Genomic DNA, 18,108 nt, shown 5'->3' on the forward strand with positions numbered 1-18,108 from the left:
TGGGGCAGCCTTCCCTGACCTCCCCATCTAAACTGGCACCGATCCTGTCACTCGCAGTCCCCTCACCCTGCTTTATCTTTTCTTCACGGCACTTATCACTGCTGGGAATTTCGTTATGTGTTTGTTTGTGTGCTTATTAAATGCCTTCTCCACCAAATGTCAGTTGGCTGAGTGAACATTGCGCGCCAGGCACTGTACAAGGTGATTTATAGCTGTTGGCTCATTTAGTAGAATGTGTACATGTCTGTATGGTGATGGCTATCACTCAGCAGTGTTGATGGGAGTCTTAAATGAGGTAATACATGTAGCATGCTTAGCACAGTGCCTGGAACATGGCAAGCACTCAGCCCTTCATGCCTGTTTCATTTGTGGCCGTGTAGGCATGACCATGGGCATGAGTCTTGGTTTGGTGGTGTGTGCTGTCCTATATGTGCCATTGTGTGCGGGCACCCCTGTGTCCTCCACCAACATGTATCTATTGAGTAGTTCTGTGTTGGGTGTTTGAAGTACAGTGGAAAGGGTAGCTCAGGTCTGTCCTCCTGGAGCTCCCGGTTTATTGGAGAAGACAGACCTGTCACCAATGACAGCACAGACAGGTCAGGGCTGGGATGAGGGAGGTCCAGTTAGAGGGATCAGGGCTGGGATGGGGGACGCCCAGGCAGAGGGGTCAGGGCTGGGATGGGGGAGGCCCAGGCAGAAGGGTCAGGGCTGGGGTGGGGGGCACAGGCAGAGGGGTCAGGGCTGGGGTGGGGGGCACAGGCAGAGGGGTCAGGGCTGGGGTGGGGGGCACAGGCAGAGGGGTCAGGGCTGGGATGGGGGGCACAGGCAGAGGGGTCAGGGCTGGGATGGGGGGCACAGGCAGAGGGGTCAGGGCTGGGATGGGGGGCACAGGCAGAGGGGTCAGGGCTGGGACGGGGGGCACAGGCAGAGGGGTCAGGGCTGGGATGGGGGGCACAGGCAGAGGGGTCAGGGCTGGGATGGGGGACACAGGCAGAGGGGTCAGGGCTGGGATGGGGGGCACAGGCAGAGGGGTCGGGGTGGGATGGGGGGACAAAGGTAGAGGGATTGGGGCTGGGATGAGGGAGGCCCAGGCAGAAGGGTCAGGGCCAGTATGGGGGGCACAGGCAGAGGGGTCAGGGCTGGGATGGGGGGACATAGGTAGAGGGGTTGGGGCTGGGATGGGGAGGCCCAGGCAGAGGAGTCAGGGCTGGGATAGGGGACATAGGTAGAGGGGTTGGGCCAGGACGGGGAGGTATTAGGGGATTGTAGGAGCCCTGAAAACATGTGATTTAGTTGGTAGAGTATCAAGGAGGGCTTCCTGGAGGAAGGGGGTGTCTGAGCAGGGATACGAAGAATGAATGGGTATGGGCAAGCAAAGGTGGTGAGGAGAGGGGTGGGATGAAGGGAATACTACTTGCAGGGTGACGTGTTTATTTGTTGAGGTGACTGTGTATGCAACTGTGTATATGTATGTGTGTCCATACAGTATAGACACAGAGATCCAAGGTGTCTGCTCCCACTGACTCATTCCTCTCTGGGGTTAAATGGGGACCTCAGAGGTGCTGGGCAGTAGGCTAAACCCTTTACTTGGGATTTCTCACAGAACAGCCCAGTCTGGGAAGACTGGGGTGAATTTTCCCTGCCTGGACATGAATTAATACACTGTGTGGCTGTGGGCAGATCACTCACCCTGCCTGATCTCAGACTCCACACCTGTGAACTGGATTCAGAGGTCAGCCCTGGCCATCTTCCAGGATGAGGTGACTCTGGGTGTATGTGTGTGCACTTGTGCGTGTGTATGTGACTCTGTGTGAGCATGTGCATGTCTGGGTGTGTACCTCTGGCTGGACTGATGTGACTTGGTGTGAGAACGTGTGTAAGTACATGTGTGTGTACACATGTCTGAGTCTGTGAGTGACTGGGTGTAGTATGTAGGGGGAGGGTGTGTGTCTATCTGTGTTCAACTCCGGGTGTGTGAGTTTGTGTACTTCTTGTGTGTGTCTGGCTGGCTGTGTGTCACTCAGTGTGAGAGTGTGTGTAGGTGCATGTGTGTACACACGTCTGGGTGTGTGTTTTGCATATATACCCATGGCATCATATCTGGGCATGTGTCGTATCTGCAAACCTGTTCACATTCCTGTCTGGAATTTGTGCACCTCTGTTTCTTGTAGTGTGTTGGCTGGGGCTTTGCCTGGCTGTGGCCATGGGGTGTGTACTGTTGGCAGCTCTTGCCTGCTGTCAGTGCAGCTGTGGGGCCACCTCTCTTGTTGTGTCTGCTGCCCGTATCTCCATCCCTCCCTCCTGACAGCTCAGAAATGTTCACTCCCTTGAGGCCACCCAGGGACAGCTGTGGGGTGGGGAGGGGTGAGGTGCTGCTTCTGGGGAGGACGGGGGCTCGGCCAGCTGGGCCCACAGAGGTTCCTGGCAGCACCAACCTGCCCACAGGGGCTCCCAGGCCATACCTCTAATTGAAGCAGGCTGCGGAGGCAGGGGACCCAGGGGACAGGACAAGTGGGGCCAGGAGGGGTGAGGGGCAGTCCTTGGGCCCTCTATATTTAGCCCCATTTTCGGTAAGTGCTAACGAGAAGCTGGCCTAAGTCTGCTAAAACTGGCGGGGGGAAATGCAGAGGAGAAGTGAAAGTCCGGGGAGGGAGGAGTGGGAGGGCGGACAGGACCCAGAGTCCCAGGCCTGGGGCAGTCGGGCAAGCGAGTGTGAGCTCAGGGCTGGGCAGCCCTGATGGAGGGGGCTCTGACCTGAGGAAGGTGGGATTCAAGGGGCAACATGGCTCCAAGGGGCCTGGTAGGGCTATGCATTGCTTTTTCTCTTTCAGTTCCCCTAAAATATTACACATTACCTATGATGAGGGGTGGGAATAGCCATACATAACCAACCAATTTTTTGTGTGTGAATGAGGCTTTGAGAGGGGCTTCTGAAGGTGCCAGGGGATGGAGCACATTAGAATCACCGGGAGGGGGCTAGGTGCGGTGGCTCATACCTGTAATCCCAGCACTTTGGGAGGCCGAGGTGGGCGGATCACTTGAGGTCAGGAGTTCAAGACCAGCCTGCCCAACATGGCAAAACCCCGTCTCTAATAAAAATACAAAAATTAGCCGGGCATGGTGATGCATGCCTGTAATTGCAGCTACTCGGGAGGCTGAGGCAGGAGAATCGCTTGAACCCAGGAGGCAAAGGTTGCAGTGAGCCGAGATCATACCATTGCACTCCAGCCTGGGTGACAGAGTGAGACTCCGTCTAAAAAAAAAAAAAAAGAATCACCTGGAGGGGCTTTTAAATATCTGGATGCCCAACCAAGTCACACCCTGTACCACTGAAATCAGAGAGTCTAGGGTGGGAACAGGCATCAATATTTCTGTAGAGCTGAGTGACAGGCGATGGGCATCTCTGCCTGGGCTGAGGCTGAGGCTGAGGCTGAGCCATTTGATGGACCCTCCAAGTCCATGATTGCCGGTGCCCTGGAGTCCCTGTTAAGGCGTCATTTGGCTTTTAGTCCACGGTGGAAATGGAGCTCCCTGTTCATTCCTGGTAGAAATGATCTGACCCTTCTCTCAGATTGAGCTCTGATAGGGGAGGTGAAAAGAGAAAGGACAAAGGGCAGCAGTTGGCCATTTTGTTGTGGCCCAGCCAAGTGTGGGGCAGGGAGTATGCAGGGATATGTAGGAGTGGTGGGGAGAATTTAGGGAGCATAAGGGTAACAGAATGGTGAAAATTTTCTCTCAAACCACTCCTGTCTTTCCAGCCGTGGTCCCTGCAGAGGAAATCTTACCTTAAAGATTTAAGTTAGGGTTTCTTGGGGATGTTGGGTGACAGTAGAGATAGGGGTTTGTTTTAGACAGGATTGGGCCCTGGTCAGTTAGGGGATTCTTTAATGCATTCATTCATTCCAAAGACATACTCCTAGGCCTATGCAGCAATGACTCCAGCCTGGGCTCCTGAGGAGCCCACAGTTGGGGTGAAGGTCTCTGTCCGGGATGATCAGGATGTGATGGAGAACAGTACAGGGGCAGTGAAGCCCAGAGGAGAGAGACCTGACCATCTGGGGAATCAGGGAGTACTTCACAGAGGAGGTGACATTTGAGCTGGACCTTAAAGAGGAGCAAGAGTTTGCCAGTAGAGAAGGAAAGCGTCACCCAAGTGGGAGACGAGCAGAGGCAAAGGCCTGGGGGAGGGAGATCAGGACCTTGGGGCCACTGATCCACATGTCTTCTGCTGGGCAGTGGTTAGGAACCTGAGATCAGACCTGCCCTTGAAAAATTCCTAGTCTGATAGGGGAGACATACTGGGGCCCGGCTAGCTACAGTCAGCCTCTAAGACAGTGACAAGGGAAGGTGCTAGGGTATGGGGAGCTGGAGAGAGACCTGGCTGGGAGCTGGGGGCATCAAGATGGTGGTTTCATAGAAAACAGAGCTTATGGCCGGGCGTGGTGGCTCACGCCTGTAATCCCAGCACTTTGGGAGGCTGAGGCGGGCAGATCATGAGGTCAGGAGATTGAGACCATCCTGGCTAACACAGTGAAACCCCTTCTCTACCAAATATACAAAAATTAGCCAGTCGTGGTGGCGTGCACCTGTAATCCCAGCTATTTGGGAGCCTGAGGCAGGGAATTGCTTGAACCCGGGAGACCTCCGGAGCTTGCAGTGAGCCGAGATCCCACCACTGCACTCCAGCCTGGGCAACATAGCGAGACTCCATCTCAAAAAAAAAGAAAAAGAAAAGAAAACAGAGCTTATGCTGGGTTCTGAAGGATGAGTCGGGGGTCGCCAAGTGGACAGATTGGGGAGCAGTGTTCCAGGCAGAGGGAACAGCCCATGCCAAGGCCTCAGGAAATGTTTTAAATGGCAGAGTGCAGGCGTGGTGGCTCACGCCTGTAATCCCAGAACTTTGGGAGGCCAAGGCATGAGGATCATTTGAGCCCACAAGTCTGAGATCAGCCTGGGCCCATTTTTTTTAAGGAGACCCGTCTCTATAAAAAAAATGTTTTTTTTTTTTTTAATTAGCTGGATGTGGTGGTGCACACCTGTAGTCCCAGCTACTCAGGAGGCTGGGACGGGAGGATAGCTTGACCCCAAGAGGTCGAGGCTACAGTGAGCTGTGATTGTGCCACTGCATTCCACGCTGGCCGACAGAGCAAGACTCTTGTCTCAAAAAATAAATAAAATAAAATAAATAGCAGGGAGACAGTAGGAGAGGGGTGGGAAGTAGTAGGAAACACAGACTGCTGCGGAGAGGGACAGTCAGCAGTTACAACCTGTTCTGGGCTTGTGATGCTGGGGACCCAGTGATGAGTCAGACCAGGCCTGTCGCATTGGTCTTGTGGGGAAGGGACCTGGACACAGACAGCCACAACTGGGGGCTCGGGGATGGGACAGCAGGAGGGCAGGGGCTGTGACAGGCTGTCTTAGTTTGCTAGGGCTTCCACAGCAAAGTACCACAGACTAGGTGGCTGAAATAAGAGAAATTCATTCTCACAATTATGGAGGCTGTAAGTTAGAGACGAGGATGTCAGCAGGGTTGGTCTCTTCCAAGGCCTCCCCTTGGCTTGTGGTCGGCTGGTCTTCTCCTGGGTCTTCATATGGTCTTCCCTCTGTTCCCGTCTGTGACCTAATTCCCTCTTTTTCTTCTTCTTCTTTTTTATTTTTATTTTTTTGAGACGGAGTCTTGCTCTGTCACTCAGGCTGTAGTGCAGTGGCGCGATCTCGGCTGCCTGCAACCTCTGCCTCCCGGGTTCAAGCGATTCTCCTACCTCAGCCTCCTGAGTAGCTGGGATTACAGGCACACATCACCACGCCTGGCTGATTTTTGTATTTTTAGTAGAGGTAGGATTTCACATTGTTGGTCAGGCTGATCTCGAACTCCTGAACTGGTGATCTGCCCACCTCGGCCTCCCAAAGTGCTGGGATTACAGGCATGAGCCACCGCGCCCGGCCCCCTCTTCTTATAAGGATGCCAGTCAGATTGCAGTAATGTCCACCCTAATGACCTTATTTTACCTTAATTACGTCTTTAAAGACCCTATCTCCAAATACAATTACATTTTGAGGTACCAGGAATTAGGACTTCAGTGTATGAATTTTGGGAGATGCAACTTAGCCCATAGCAGAGGCTAAAGATGCGTGTGGACTTCCTGGGCTGGCAATGGGGTCTGAGGCTGCCCTGATCTGTGGGCGGGAGAGGGATGCCCAGCTAGGTGGGAGTGTAGAACCTGCACAGCCTGCTGTCAAGAAGACCCCCAAGCAGGGGGAGATGCTCGACATGGTGAAGAGCACTGTGCATGAGCTGCAAGAGAAGAGTGGTACAGGGTGGTGGGCCAGCCCCTGGAGGCCAGGCCCCTCAGCCTGGTTGTTTATTTCTCCAGGAGATAGGGAGGAGCCAGGAAAGGATTGCCCTGAGGCAATGTGGAGCTCTGCTGGAGGGAAGGGGGCCAGAGGAGGCTGAGGCTGCAGTTTTAGGGATGCTAGGAGGGGTGGGATTTAGGACCAGGTTAGAGTTAGTGGTTGCCTGAAGTAGGGCTAAGGTCTGGGTGAATTAGAGCTAGGATCAGACAGGATTCCTGCTTTTACTGCTCCAAAGTCAGGACACACTTGCCGCCCAGCTCCCTTCTTGTCCTTCTTATATCTTGTATCAGTAGCCATTTAATGCCCTGTCCCCAGGGCCAGGAAACAGGACCTGAACTCTGGTAGCATCCTGGGCACCCAGTCTCCACCCCCACCCTCAACAGTCTACATCTTTTTTTTTTTTTGAGACAGAGTCTTGCTTTGTTATCCAAGCTGGAGTGCAGTGGTGCAATCACGGCTCACTGTAGCCTCAACCTCCTGGGCTCAAGCGACCTTCCCATCTCAGCCTACTGAGTAGCTGGGACTGTAGGTGCCCACCACCATCATGCCCGGCCAACTTTTTTATTTTTTGGAGAGACGAGGATTTCACTATGTTGCCCAGGCTGGTCTCAAACTCCTGGCCTCAGGTGATCTACTTGCCTCGGTGCAGTGTGCATCTTAATGGGACTGTGTGCTGGCTTTTTGCTTTTTAGCTTTTAAATGTTTTCTTGCTTGTGTATATAACATAATGTATATACAGTAAAGTGCTCAAATTTTAAGTGTATAGCTTGATGAATTTTTGCATATGTAAGGACCCTGTAACCACCAAACAAGATCCTTTCTCACTTGCTGCAGGCTTCCTCATGCCCTTTCCCAGTCAGTACCCCCAAGGTGCTCACTCATCTGACCGTGATCATCTGCTATCAGCTTGCCTGTTTTTGAATTTCCTGTAATTGGAATCATAAATTATGTCTGCCTTTGTGTTTGGCATCTTTCATTCAGCCTCTTGTCTCCAAGCTTCGGCCATGTGTATGAAGCAGGAGTTTGTTCTTTTTCATTACTGTGGCGTATTTCATTGTATGGACATACCGCATTTTGTTTATCCATTCACCCGTTGATGGCCCCTTAGGCTGTTTCCAGTTTGGGGCCATTATGAAAAGACTGCAGAAGAATTATGCCCATGTCCTTTGATGGGCAGGACACATGTTTCTTTTGGGCAGATACCCAGGAGTGGACGTGCTGCATCTTAGGGGGAGGGCATCTTTTCCGCTTTTCTGAATGGTGCTTGTATCAATTTACACTCCCACCAGCAATGCACGACCTGTCTTTTTAATTAGGAATTTAAAACTCAAGCAGCATTTCACATTGAATAATCCTCAATTGCAAGATTTCTAGACTTTTTTTTTTTTTTTTTGCAGTTACTGAGTTCTTCCTATTTCCTATCCCTTACTTTAGCTCCATTTTTTTTTTTTTTTTGAGACAGGGTCTCACTCTGTCACCCGGGCTGGAGTGCAGTGGTGCAGTCGCAGCTCACTGTATCCTTGACCTCCTGGATTCAAGCGATTCTCCTGCCTCAGCCTCCCCAATAGCTGGGACTACAGGTGCATGCCATCGTGCCCAGCTAATTTTTGTGTCTTTAGTAGACATGGGGTTTCTCCATGTTGCCTAGGCTGGTCTTGAACTCCTGGGTTCAAGAGATCTGGCTGCGTCAGTCTCTCAAAGTGCTGGGATTGCAGGCGTGAACCACTGTGCCTGGCCTAGCTGTCTTCTTTAAGTATCTTGGTGCAGAGCACACTAGAGTTGGACAGCTCCTTTAGTAGGAGTGGGGTCATGGTTTAGGTAGGGATTTTGGAGTGAGTTGTGGGAAGAGTTTGGATCAGGGACAGGGTCGCAGAACAGTTGGGAGTCAAGGTCAGATGAAGGACTTGAACCATCTGGGCACAACTTGGGATTCAAGGTAAGTGGACTAAGGATGGATCAGGCTGAAGCCCAGATTTGTCCTGGGGTATAGGACCAGGAAGGGTTGGATTCAGTTTCAGGATGAGCTTCGGCGAGGGAACTGTTGGAGATGAGATGGCTGGAAGTCAGGACTGGGGGACATTAGACTAGAGTGGATCCGATTAGAAGTAGGAGCCCTGGAGTCATGAAGACCAGGGGTCCAATCAGGGCACATCTACTGTCTTGCTGTGCTTTTGGGGAGGTGACATCCCTTCTTGGAGCCTCAGTTTCCTCCTCTGTAAAACAGGGTAATATTAGCACTAACCGCTAATGTGAGTTGTGAGTCATATCTAGCTCTGTGCTTGGCACTGGTGAGCACTCGCCTTTCTGTGAAAAGTATCAGAGCGCTTTGAGGACAGGCATTTGTCTCCGTGGGTTTATGTGCTTGCTGCTTGCCACCCTCCCTTGGCCGCCTCCTTTCATTTCCTGGGTCTAGGGAGCTATAGATTGGGGTTGTATTACAGGGGTGGACTTGAGACTGCAGTTGGGGTTCAAGCGTGAAGTCCCAGATCAGGTTTAGATTGGAGGACAAGCTCAGGCGTAGAGCCAGATGGAGCTCGGGTTACAGAGGATCAGGTTGGGTCTGCTAGGCCGGTGTGCTAAACCTAGGAACAAAGTCCAGGTGGGAGTGAGATGTGGACGGGGAAAGTGGTGGGGTGGGAAGAGGGCCAGAGGGCGGCTGAATCACACACACTCAGAGATCTGACAACTGCCTCCTTTGGGGATGCTGCAGCCCCATAACATCTCCGAGGCCCCACTCAGAGTGGAAAACATGTCTCACCCGAAACCTGGTAGGGCAGGACGGGAGCCTGGGCGGCCCGCCCCAGGAGGAGGCCCAAGCCTGCTCTCCCTCCTTTGGGACGTCACCAGCTTCCTCCTGGGCAGCTGATACCTTCTCATGACCACCTTCCACCTCCTGCCCTGCCCTTTGCTGCACTGTGGGTAACACCCCTGTGTCACTTTCTGGAGGGGTAAAAGGATAAGGCAAGATCCCCCAAGGCCTGAGGGCCGTGTCTCATCTTGCCAGAGGAGGGCAGAGGCCCGGAATGGGGGACATGTCTCTTGGGAAGAGACACTTCCAAGGTGGCTGGGGGTAAGGGGGGAATTTGGGGGAAAGGCTTGGGGAGTGTGGTGGAATGGGGGCCCGAGAGCCCTCCTGGCTTCCCCTCCTTCACCCCACTTCCATTCCTCCTCTGTCCCCAGAAATAAGAATGTCTAAGCCCCTGGAGGCCGAGAAGCAAGGTCTGGACTCCCCATCAGAGCACACAGGTGGGTAGGCAGGGAGCAGGGGGCAGGGGTCACTGTGGGCAGGGGAAGTGGGGCAGATGGGAAGAGAGCTGGGAGGGGACAGGTGTGGTGGGGGTGGCTGATGACAACACATCCTTTCCCTCTCTTTGCAGACACCGAAAGAAATGGACCAGACACTAATCATCAGGTTAGGAGGGAGTGGATAAGTGGGAGGAGGTGGGAAGGAATGGGGAGAGGGATTCAGAGGGGGCTCTGTGCCGCCTGTGGTAGGAGGGCAGGGAGCGGGGGTGGTCAGAAGCTGCTTCACTCACTATTCCCATCCCCTTGCTCCTACTTTCTCTTTGCAGAACCCCCAAAATAAGACCTCCCCATTCTCCGTGTCCCCAACTGGCCCCAGCACAAAGGTAAGCACCTGTCGGAACAGCCAGGGAAGCGGGCAGCGCTTGGAAGAGGGTCCTCAGGAGACCTGCCTCAGTCCAAGGGCTGAGAGAGCATTGAGGCTTGGTACCTTGGTAACGAGGTTCCTCCCGCCCCTTCTCACTCTTGGGCTCCCACCCCAGGCCTGTGACTCACGCAGGCTCCTTCCCCTTCCCTAGGGGGTGGGGGTGGCCAGGGAAATCCCCCCCAGAGCCCCAGGGCGATGAACAACAGGAAGCCAAAGGCCCGCCCCCATCCCAACTTCCCTGACCCAACAGGGGCCTGCACCACCGCCTGTCCCCCAATATACACATTTAGCGGCCAGCTGAGGTGGGGGTGGGGGGGCTGGCACCAGTTGAGGATAACTGTAGGAACACAGGAGAGAATGACAGGGAGGCTGGAAGCAGCCAGGCAGTGCAAATTCCACATCCAGATGGGGCCCTGTGCCTGGCATTCTGGGCTTCTTGGGGTTGCCTGGGCTCCAATCTCCACCCTCCAGCTTGGTCCAGGGGTAGCAGGCAGGTCCAGAGGCTTGAAGGTAGCACTGGAGGTGGGGGCAGAGAAGGTGTGAGCAGGACTCCAGACCCTGACCAGCGGTGGCTGAGGGATGGGGTGGGAGGCTGGGAACTGCTCCCCACCCTGCTACAGCTTTGCTCTGTGACCATGGGAAAGTCACTTCCCCTCTCTGGGCCTCTCAGTTTCCTCTTCAGTATCATTGGTCGGGGGGAGGGGGCAGTCGGATGGGATGGCCTCTGTGGTTGCCTCCATGTCTGGTGTACCCCCATGCCACCATGAGAGGAGAGGACAAAAGTGCTTTGTGAGCAGGTGTCCTGCTTCTGTGCTGAGCGCTTTGAACGGGGGTCTAGGGGAGACAGGCTCTCGATCTTGACCTCCTTGACCCTCTGATGGCAGGTTTGGCTATTGCCTTAGCCCTCAGAGCACAGCGTGTATCCATTGCTCCCCACCCTGTCCTCAGTTGAATCAGATATTTGCAGTCTGTTCTCAAACTGGCAGCAGGCTTCCTTCTTTTGGGGATGCCAGTGGGACGAAGGGAATGAAGGTTTCTCCCTCCCCTTCCTGGCCTCGGGCTCTGTCCACAACTTGCCCTATACGCCCTGTTTCTCTGGACTTTGCCTCTCAACTTCTCTCCATCTCTTCTGTGTCAGTCTTTCCCTAACTGAAGTGATTCATGTGCTCCTATCACGGTCTCAGGCATAAGACCACTGTGTGCAACTATTTACATAATAATTTTGTTAATTGGCTCAATTTTTTTTTAAAAAAAACACCCTATTATGGAAAATGTGAAGTGGATACAGAAATAGAAGGGTATAATGAAAATAAACCCCCTAGATACCCATCAATCAGCTTCAACAATTACCAACTCATGAACTGGCTTGCTTTTCAACAGCTTTTTAAATAAATGTTTTTTAAATGGAAATTTCACAAATGGAAAACCAGAATCACTTGCCACGGAAATAAATACGATGATTATTAAAATTTACCCAGAGTCTCTTGTGTGCCGAAGGGTCCTAACCTCAGAAGCCTGTTCTCTGCTTATTAAAAAAGGAGATTAGGGCTCGGCATGGTGGCTCACGCCTGTATTCCCAACAGTTTGGGAGACAAAGAGGGCAGATCACCTGAGGTCAGGAGCTTGAGACCAGCCTGGCCAACACGGTGAAACTTCGACTCTACTAAAAATACAAAAATTAGCCGGGCATGGTGGTGAGTGCCTGTAATCCCAGCTACTTGGTAGGCTGAGGCATTGTGGAGAATTGCTTGTGCCCAGGAGGTAGAGGTTGCAGTGAGCCGAGATTGCACCACTGCACTCCAGCCTGGGAAACAGAGCAAGACTCCAGCTCAAAAAAAAAAAAAAGGAGATTAAGCCAGATGCAGTGGCTCAAGCCTGTAGTCCTAACACTTTGGGAGGCCAAGGTGGGTAGATCGCTTGAGCCCGGGAGTTCAAGACCAGCCTGGGCAACATAGTGAGACCCTGTCTCTACAGAAAATACAAAAATTAGCTGGGTATGCACGCCTGTAGTCTCAGCTACTTGAGACAGAGGCAGGAGGATCACTTGAGTCTGGGAAGTTGAGGCTACAGTGAGTCCTGATGGCGCCACTGCACTCCAGCTTGGGTGACAGAGCAAGACCCTGTCTCAAAAAAATAAAATTAAATTAAAATAAAAGTGGAGATTAGCTAGTATTGGAGAGATGGTAAAGACATTCAAGCACCAATCAGAGACTTTAAGATAACCAGAAACAATGAAAAAGCACTGAAAAGGGAATAGTGTGCTCACCATGGCATTCAACTTTTTTTTTAAACTTTTATTTATTTTTTTTTGAGACAGAGTCTCACACTGTCACCCGGGCTGGAGTGCAATGGCGTGATCTCGGCTCACTGCAACCTCCACCTCCCGGGTTCAAGCGATTTTTGAGGCGGAGTCTCACTCTGTCGCCCAGGCTGGAGTGCGGTGGCGCCATCTCGGCTCACTGCACCTCTGCCTCCCGGGTTCAAGTGATTCTCTTGCCTTAGCCTCCCAATTAGCTGGGATTACAGATGTGTGCCACCATGCCTGGCTAATTTTTGTATTTTAGTAGAGATGGGGTTTCACCATGTTGGCCAGGCTGGTCTCGAACTCCTGACCTCAAGTGATCCTCCCGCCTCGGCTCCCAAAGTGCTGGGATTAAGGGGTGAGCCACCACGCTCAGCCTATTTTTAAAAAAACTTTGTATTAAAATATGATACACATTAAAAACACACACAGATCTTCAATGTATGACTCTGTGAACTTTCAGAAACTTAGCACACCCATGTCACTAGCACCAGATCAAGAAGCAGAGCACGACCAGCCTTCCAGAGGCCCTTAATGTCCCTACCAGGGATAGCCGCTACCCTGACTTCTCATACTCAGTGTCATGTCATGCTGCATCTCTGCAGCGCTTTTTTTTAACCTCCCTCTCTCTCTCTTTTTTTTTTTTTTTTTTAAGAGACGGTGTCTCACTCTGTTGCCCAGGCTAGTCTCAAACTCCTGGCCTCAAGCAATCCTCCTGCCTCAGCCTCCCAAAATGCTAGGATTACAGGCATGAGCCACCACACTTGGCGTCTGTAGCTCTTAAACTTTCTAATACTTATATTCCATAATTTGGGACATGCCATTCACTATCTATTGTGTGGCCTTTCCTTGGCCTCTGTTTGTCTCTGTCCACATTTCAAATATCACCCCCCTGCCAACACACTGAGTCATTTTGCCCAAGTTGCTTTCCCTCTCTGGACTGCCTTTTACAAAATGGTGTTGGGCTGTCAGGCTGAAGGATGATCCCACTGTCCACTTTAGGCCTGAGGGTGTGTGATCCATCAGGCCATGCCTTCTCCCACCACTGTGTGTGCTTTAGCCAACAGGCCTTTCAGCCAACAACTGCTGTTGTCTGGCTTTTTACCTAGGAGCAGAGGAAGCCAGGGTGGCTCTATGATGGTCTGTTCTGTGTGTATGGTGAAAGATGTGTCCATATCATATTCAGAGAGACATGGAGAGGCTTGGCAGACTTCGGGGTGGAGGCTGAAGCCTGGCATTTCCTGGGCCACATCTGGCTTGTCCACAATGCAGGACAAATGCTGTGCTTTGCTTATTCTGCCAGTATTTTTGTTCTAGATTTTGAAAAGAGTGGCCAGCAGGAGCCGAGTAGGAGCCAGATAAGACTTCCACTTAGGCAGGCGCTCTCACCAGCCCACCTCCATCCACCCCTACTCCTATCATTCATTTGTGCCCATTTCTGTGAGCATCTGAGTTTGTAGCCCAGGTTCCAAGATGGTGGTTTTTCTTAGTACCTGAAAACCTTTTCTTCCAACAAAGTCTTACTTCATTGGACAAATAAAGGATGCACCTGGCTAGGTGCAGTGGCTTGTGCCTGTAATTCTAGCATTTTGGGAGGCCAAGGCAGGAGGATTGCTTGAGCCTAGGAGTTCAAGACCAGCCTGGGCAACATAGTGATACCCTGTCTCTACAGAAAAATTTAAAAATTAGCCAGGTGTGGTGGCGGGCACCTGTAGTTTCAGCTGCTCGGGAGGCTGAGGTGGGAGGATTGCTTGAGCCTGGGAGGTAGAAGCTGCAGTGAGCTGTGATCATGCCACTGCACTTCAGCTTGGGCAACAGAGCGAGACCTTGTCTCAAAAACAAAAAGAAAAAAAAAAGCAAGAGGGATGCACCTCTACGTGATACAGATGAAGGGTGTGGGACCCAGAACCTGCTTATTTGACCTCCCAGGTGCCCAGTGGGTGTATTTCCCTTTTTTTTTTTTTTTTTTTTTAGAAATGGGGTTTCACCATGTTGGCCAGGCTGGTTTCGAACTCCTGACCTCAAGTGATCCGCCCGCCTCGACCTCCCAAAATGCTAGGGTTACAGGTATGAGCCACCGTGCCCAGCCACCATTTTCCATTTTACAGTCAGGGAAACTGACTCTCAGGAGGGGAAAAGCGCTCTGCAAAGGGGACTTCTCCTGTAGGGAGTTTGGGTGCAGGTGTTGTGTTAGCCCTATCTGATTGATGAGGAAACTGAGGCCAGAGGAGTGGTTTGAAGCTCCCAGCGGTCAGTGCAGGACCACAGGCTGCACCCTCATGTCCACACCCCCGTCTGCCCCTGCTGTGCCAGCCTGATTGCCATTGCCACACATGTGCCCTCTCTTTGGTTCACAGGTGGGCATTCTCTCTGGCCTCCACTTAACATTCTGGGGTCCCGGACCCTGCCTCTCTCCCCCCCAGATCAAGGCTGAAGACCCCAGTGGCGATTCAGCCCCAGCAGCACCCCTGCCCCCCCAGCCGGCCCAGCCTCATCTGCCCCAGGCCCAACTCATGTTGACGGGCAGCCAGCTAGCTGGGGTAAGTACCCAGGGAAGGATGGGGACGAGGAGACAAACCAGCCACCCCTCATCTGTTATAGGGCTAGTGGATGAACTGTTCCACCAAGGCCATGGCCACTCTTTCACACCTGCCTCTTGCCCTCTTCTGTCCTCCAGGAGGTCTTGTCCCCTTACTTGCTTGGCTTAGGCACTAACCCCTCTCTGCCTTCTCTGCTCCTCTTCAACCCCCTGCTCCGATTCCTGCTGTCCCCGACACCCCACAGCTCACGGCACTGATGCCAGCTCAGCAGCAGCTCCTCCTGCAGCAAGCCCAGGCCCAGCTCCTGGCCGCCGCCGTGCAGCAGTCCAGTGCCGCCGCTGCCGCTAACGCCGCTGCCGCCGCCGCCGCCTCCGCCTCCTCCTCTACTTCCTCCTCCTCCTCCTCCTCTGCCTCCTCCTCGACCTCACAGCCCCCAGCCTCCTCTGGGGGGGGTGACCTGCCACCACCACAGCCTGCCAGCCAGCCCCCTGGGACCCCACAGCTCACCTTGTCCCAACCCATCCAGCTTACAGCACAGGTAAGGGCAGCCACTGGGGACCAGGCTCCCTGCAGTGAAGGACATGCAGAAACAGTGAGTGTGTGGGAAGGGGCTGACTGGTCCACATGGACTGTTCTGACCACCAGCCACATTCCAGGCAGTTCCTAGCAACCCTAGGAAGCTTTGGGAGATATTGCTGTCCCATCTTACAGAGAGGTAAAGTGAGGCTCACAGGGAGGAATATCCCACATCATAATCCTCCCTCTGGTGGTGTGTCGGGGGCAGTGCTTCCTATGCATCTTGCTGGGAGTTCACAGCCTCCTGGGAGGTTGAGATTGTTGTCCTCAACTTACAGGTAAGGAAACCAGGAGTCACTCCCGTGAATGGTACCATGTGGGTACAAAACAAAAGGTTGATAATAAGAATGAGTGCCCTACCCTCATCGTGTCCCCTGGTGCATCCAACAAGATGCTCTTTCAAAAAAGGGGCCCGTGATCTATGAGTTGGGAGGTTCTGCATCACCTCCCTGACCCTGGAGCTTTTGCTCTTCCATAGTTAATCATGAATTAGTGGCTGTCTCAGTTTCCTAGGGCTGTCATAACGTAATACCATAAACTGGGTGGCTTAAGGCAACAGAAACATATTGTCTCCAACCACAAGTCCAAACTCAAGGTGTCGGCAGGGCTGTGCTCTCTCTGAAGGCTCCCAGGGAGAATCTGTCCTTGCCTCTTCTGGCTTCCGATGGTGCTGTCAATCCTTGGTGTTCCATAGCTTAGTAGATGGCTCACTCCGATCTCTGCCTCCTCTGTCGTCATATGGCCATCTTCTCTCTGTGCACCTGTCTGTGTATTCAAATTTTTCTGTCTTGTAGGGACACTAGTCATTAGTTTAGGGCCCACCCCAATGACCTCATTTTAACTTGATTACATCTGCAACCCTATTTCCAAATAAGGTCACATTTACAGGTACCAGGAGTGAGGGCTTCCACATATCTTTTTGGGGACACAATTTAACCCCTAACAGTGGCCAATAGAGTTCCCATAAGGACAGCCAGGGGAGCAGAGTGGGAGCTGAGTAGGCTTCCTCTTCCGAAGGGCAGCTGTCTCCAGCCCACTCCTGTCCACCCCTTCCCACATCACCCATTCATGTTGTCTGTCTGGTTTTCATAAGCCTTAGAGCTGTGGCCAAGTTTCAGGGCAGTGAAGGTCGTGGGAAGCCCTACAGCAAAGCCACCTGTTTAACTTCCCTTAGCCTAGCGTTTCCCTCAGTGACTGCTCCACAAAAGGCTTTTCTCTCACTCTGTCCAACCACTTCCACAGAACCCTAGATACAGATGCTGTCCACGCAGGGAGCTGTCCAGCCCTGGTGAGGCTGTTCCCTTGATACAGTTCACCCCAATAATGGCCCATTCCATTATTGACCAATGCTCCCATTTGGGACTTTCCTTAACACTGAGCTGTTAACCTGCCTTCTTAGAACTTCCTTCCACTGGGCCTGGTTCTGTGGAGACACTCTGTAAACTGGGCCCACGGCTCTGTGATGGCTCTTGTAGATGTAGCCTTGTTTTTTTTTTTTTTTTTTTTTGAGATGAGGTCTTGCTTTGTTGCCCAGGCTGGAGAGCAGTGGCGTGATTATGGCTCACTGCAGCCTCAACCTCTTTGGGCTCAAGTAATCCTCCCACCTCAGCCTCCTGAGTAGTTGGGACTACGAGTGCATGCCACCACACCCAGCCAATTTTTTTATATATACATATTTTTTGTAGAGACGGGTTTTGCCATGTTGCCCAGACTGGTCTTGAACTCCTGAGCTCAAGCGATCTGCCCGCCTTGGCTTCTCAAAGTGTGGGATTATAGGCATGAGCCACGGTGTCCGGCCCAGACGTAGCCTTTCAATACCTGGTTCTCCAAGTAACAGTAACTTAGTCTGTTGGGTGCCACCTTTGTTCCAGCACCATGCCAGTGATGGCCTCTTTGCTCCCATGAATCCTCCCCAAAGCTGAGGCTCCAAGGGGTAAAGTGACCTGCCCCAGATTATTCTGTAAGCAAGAGTGGCAGAGCCGGCCTGGAAGTCCAGAGCTCTAACCACATGATCCGCGGCTGCTGCTTTTAGCTGTCCTTCACGGAACATGGTTTCTAGCCCCTCCCACCCCGGCCACCAGAGACTCCAGCAGCAGGTGTTCCATTTGCCTTGTAGCATAGACAGCCCTTTACTGAGCAACGCCAAGGGCTTGGGGCTCTTCACTGGGGCTGGGCTCTTTTGCATCTCAGTGGCCCTGCTCTTGTTCTCTCTTTTCCTGGGAAGTCTGCTCCCTTCCTTTACCTGGACAGTTCCTCTTTATCTAAGCCCCAGCCCAGGAGTCCACACCTCTAGGAAGTCATGATGACTTCCCTCCCTCCAGCTGTGCCTGAATCTGACCGAGGAAATATCAGTTGAAGGAACAAAGACTAGAGGATAGAAGGCGGAACAGGGCAGCCTAGCGCAGACCCAGCCAGGCCACCACCTCTGTGAGCAGCAGGCATTCTTGCCTATGTACTCCTACAGCCACCTCTCCCAGCTCCCCAGGGACCCAGCAGCAGCAAGCTAAGCCTCTACCACCTGCTGTCCAGCCTAGGCCCTGATTGTCAAGGTCTCCTTAAACCCCTCCTCCTTTTCTCTCACTCCTCCTTCCCCAGCTTCCCTCAGCTCTGATCTTTCCCTTTCTGTCCTCAACAAGTGCAAAGCTGGGCCAAGTTTGTTTTCTGGG

At 52.7% G+C, this 18,108-nt stretch overlaps 1 protein-coding gene across 22 annotated transcripts in view; it reads left to right on the forward strand.

Annotated features, from left to right (window-relative positions):
* The window catches only part of POU2F2 (POU class 2 homeobox 2), a 75,103-nt gene that overhangs the window by 28,951 nt on the left and 28,044 nt on the right, over positions 1–18,108 (forward strand). For 7 of the 22 annotated variants that reach the window (XR_010116558.1, XM_063620933.1, XM_063620932.1 and 4 more), the window contains exons 2-6: positions 9,535–9,600; positions 9,732–9,766; positions 9,927–9,983; positions 14,684–14,866; positions 15,111–15,404. Coding sequence is in view for 21 of the 22 variants with exons in the window: in XM_063620932.1 (XP_063477002.1) it covers positions 9,535–9,600; positions 9,732–9,766; positions 9,927–9,983; positions 14,684–14,866; positions 15,111–15,404 (635 nt within the window). In the remaining variant the exon portion in view is untranslated. Of the gene's footprint in view, positions 1–1,593; positions 1,761–9,400; positions 9,425–9,534; positions 9,601–9,731; positions 9,767–9,926; positions 9,984–14,683; positions 14,867–15,110; positions 15,405–18,108 lie in introns of those variants that run through there. The other 15 variants (XM_055250322.2, XM_063620939.1, XM_055250325.2 and 12 more) reach the window with 6 other exon arrangements.

This window comes from Symphalangus syndactylus, chromosome 17 (genome assembly GCF_028878055.3).
Source record: "Symphalangus syndactylus isolate Jambi chromosome 17, NHGRI_mSymSyn1-v2.1_pri, whole genome shotgun sequence".
In the NCBI taxonomy this organism is placed as follows: domain Eukaryota; kingdom Metazoa; phylum Chordata; class Mammalia; order Primates; family Hylobatidae; genus Symphalangus; species Symphalangus syndactylus.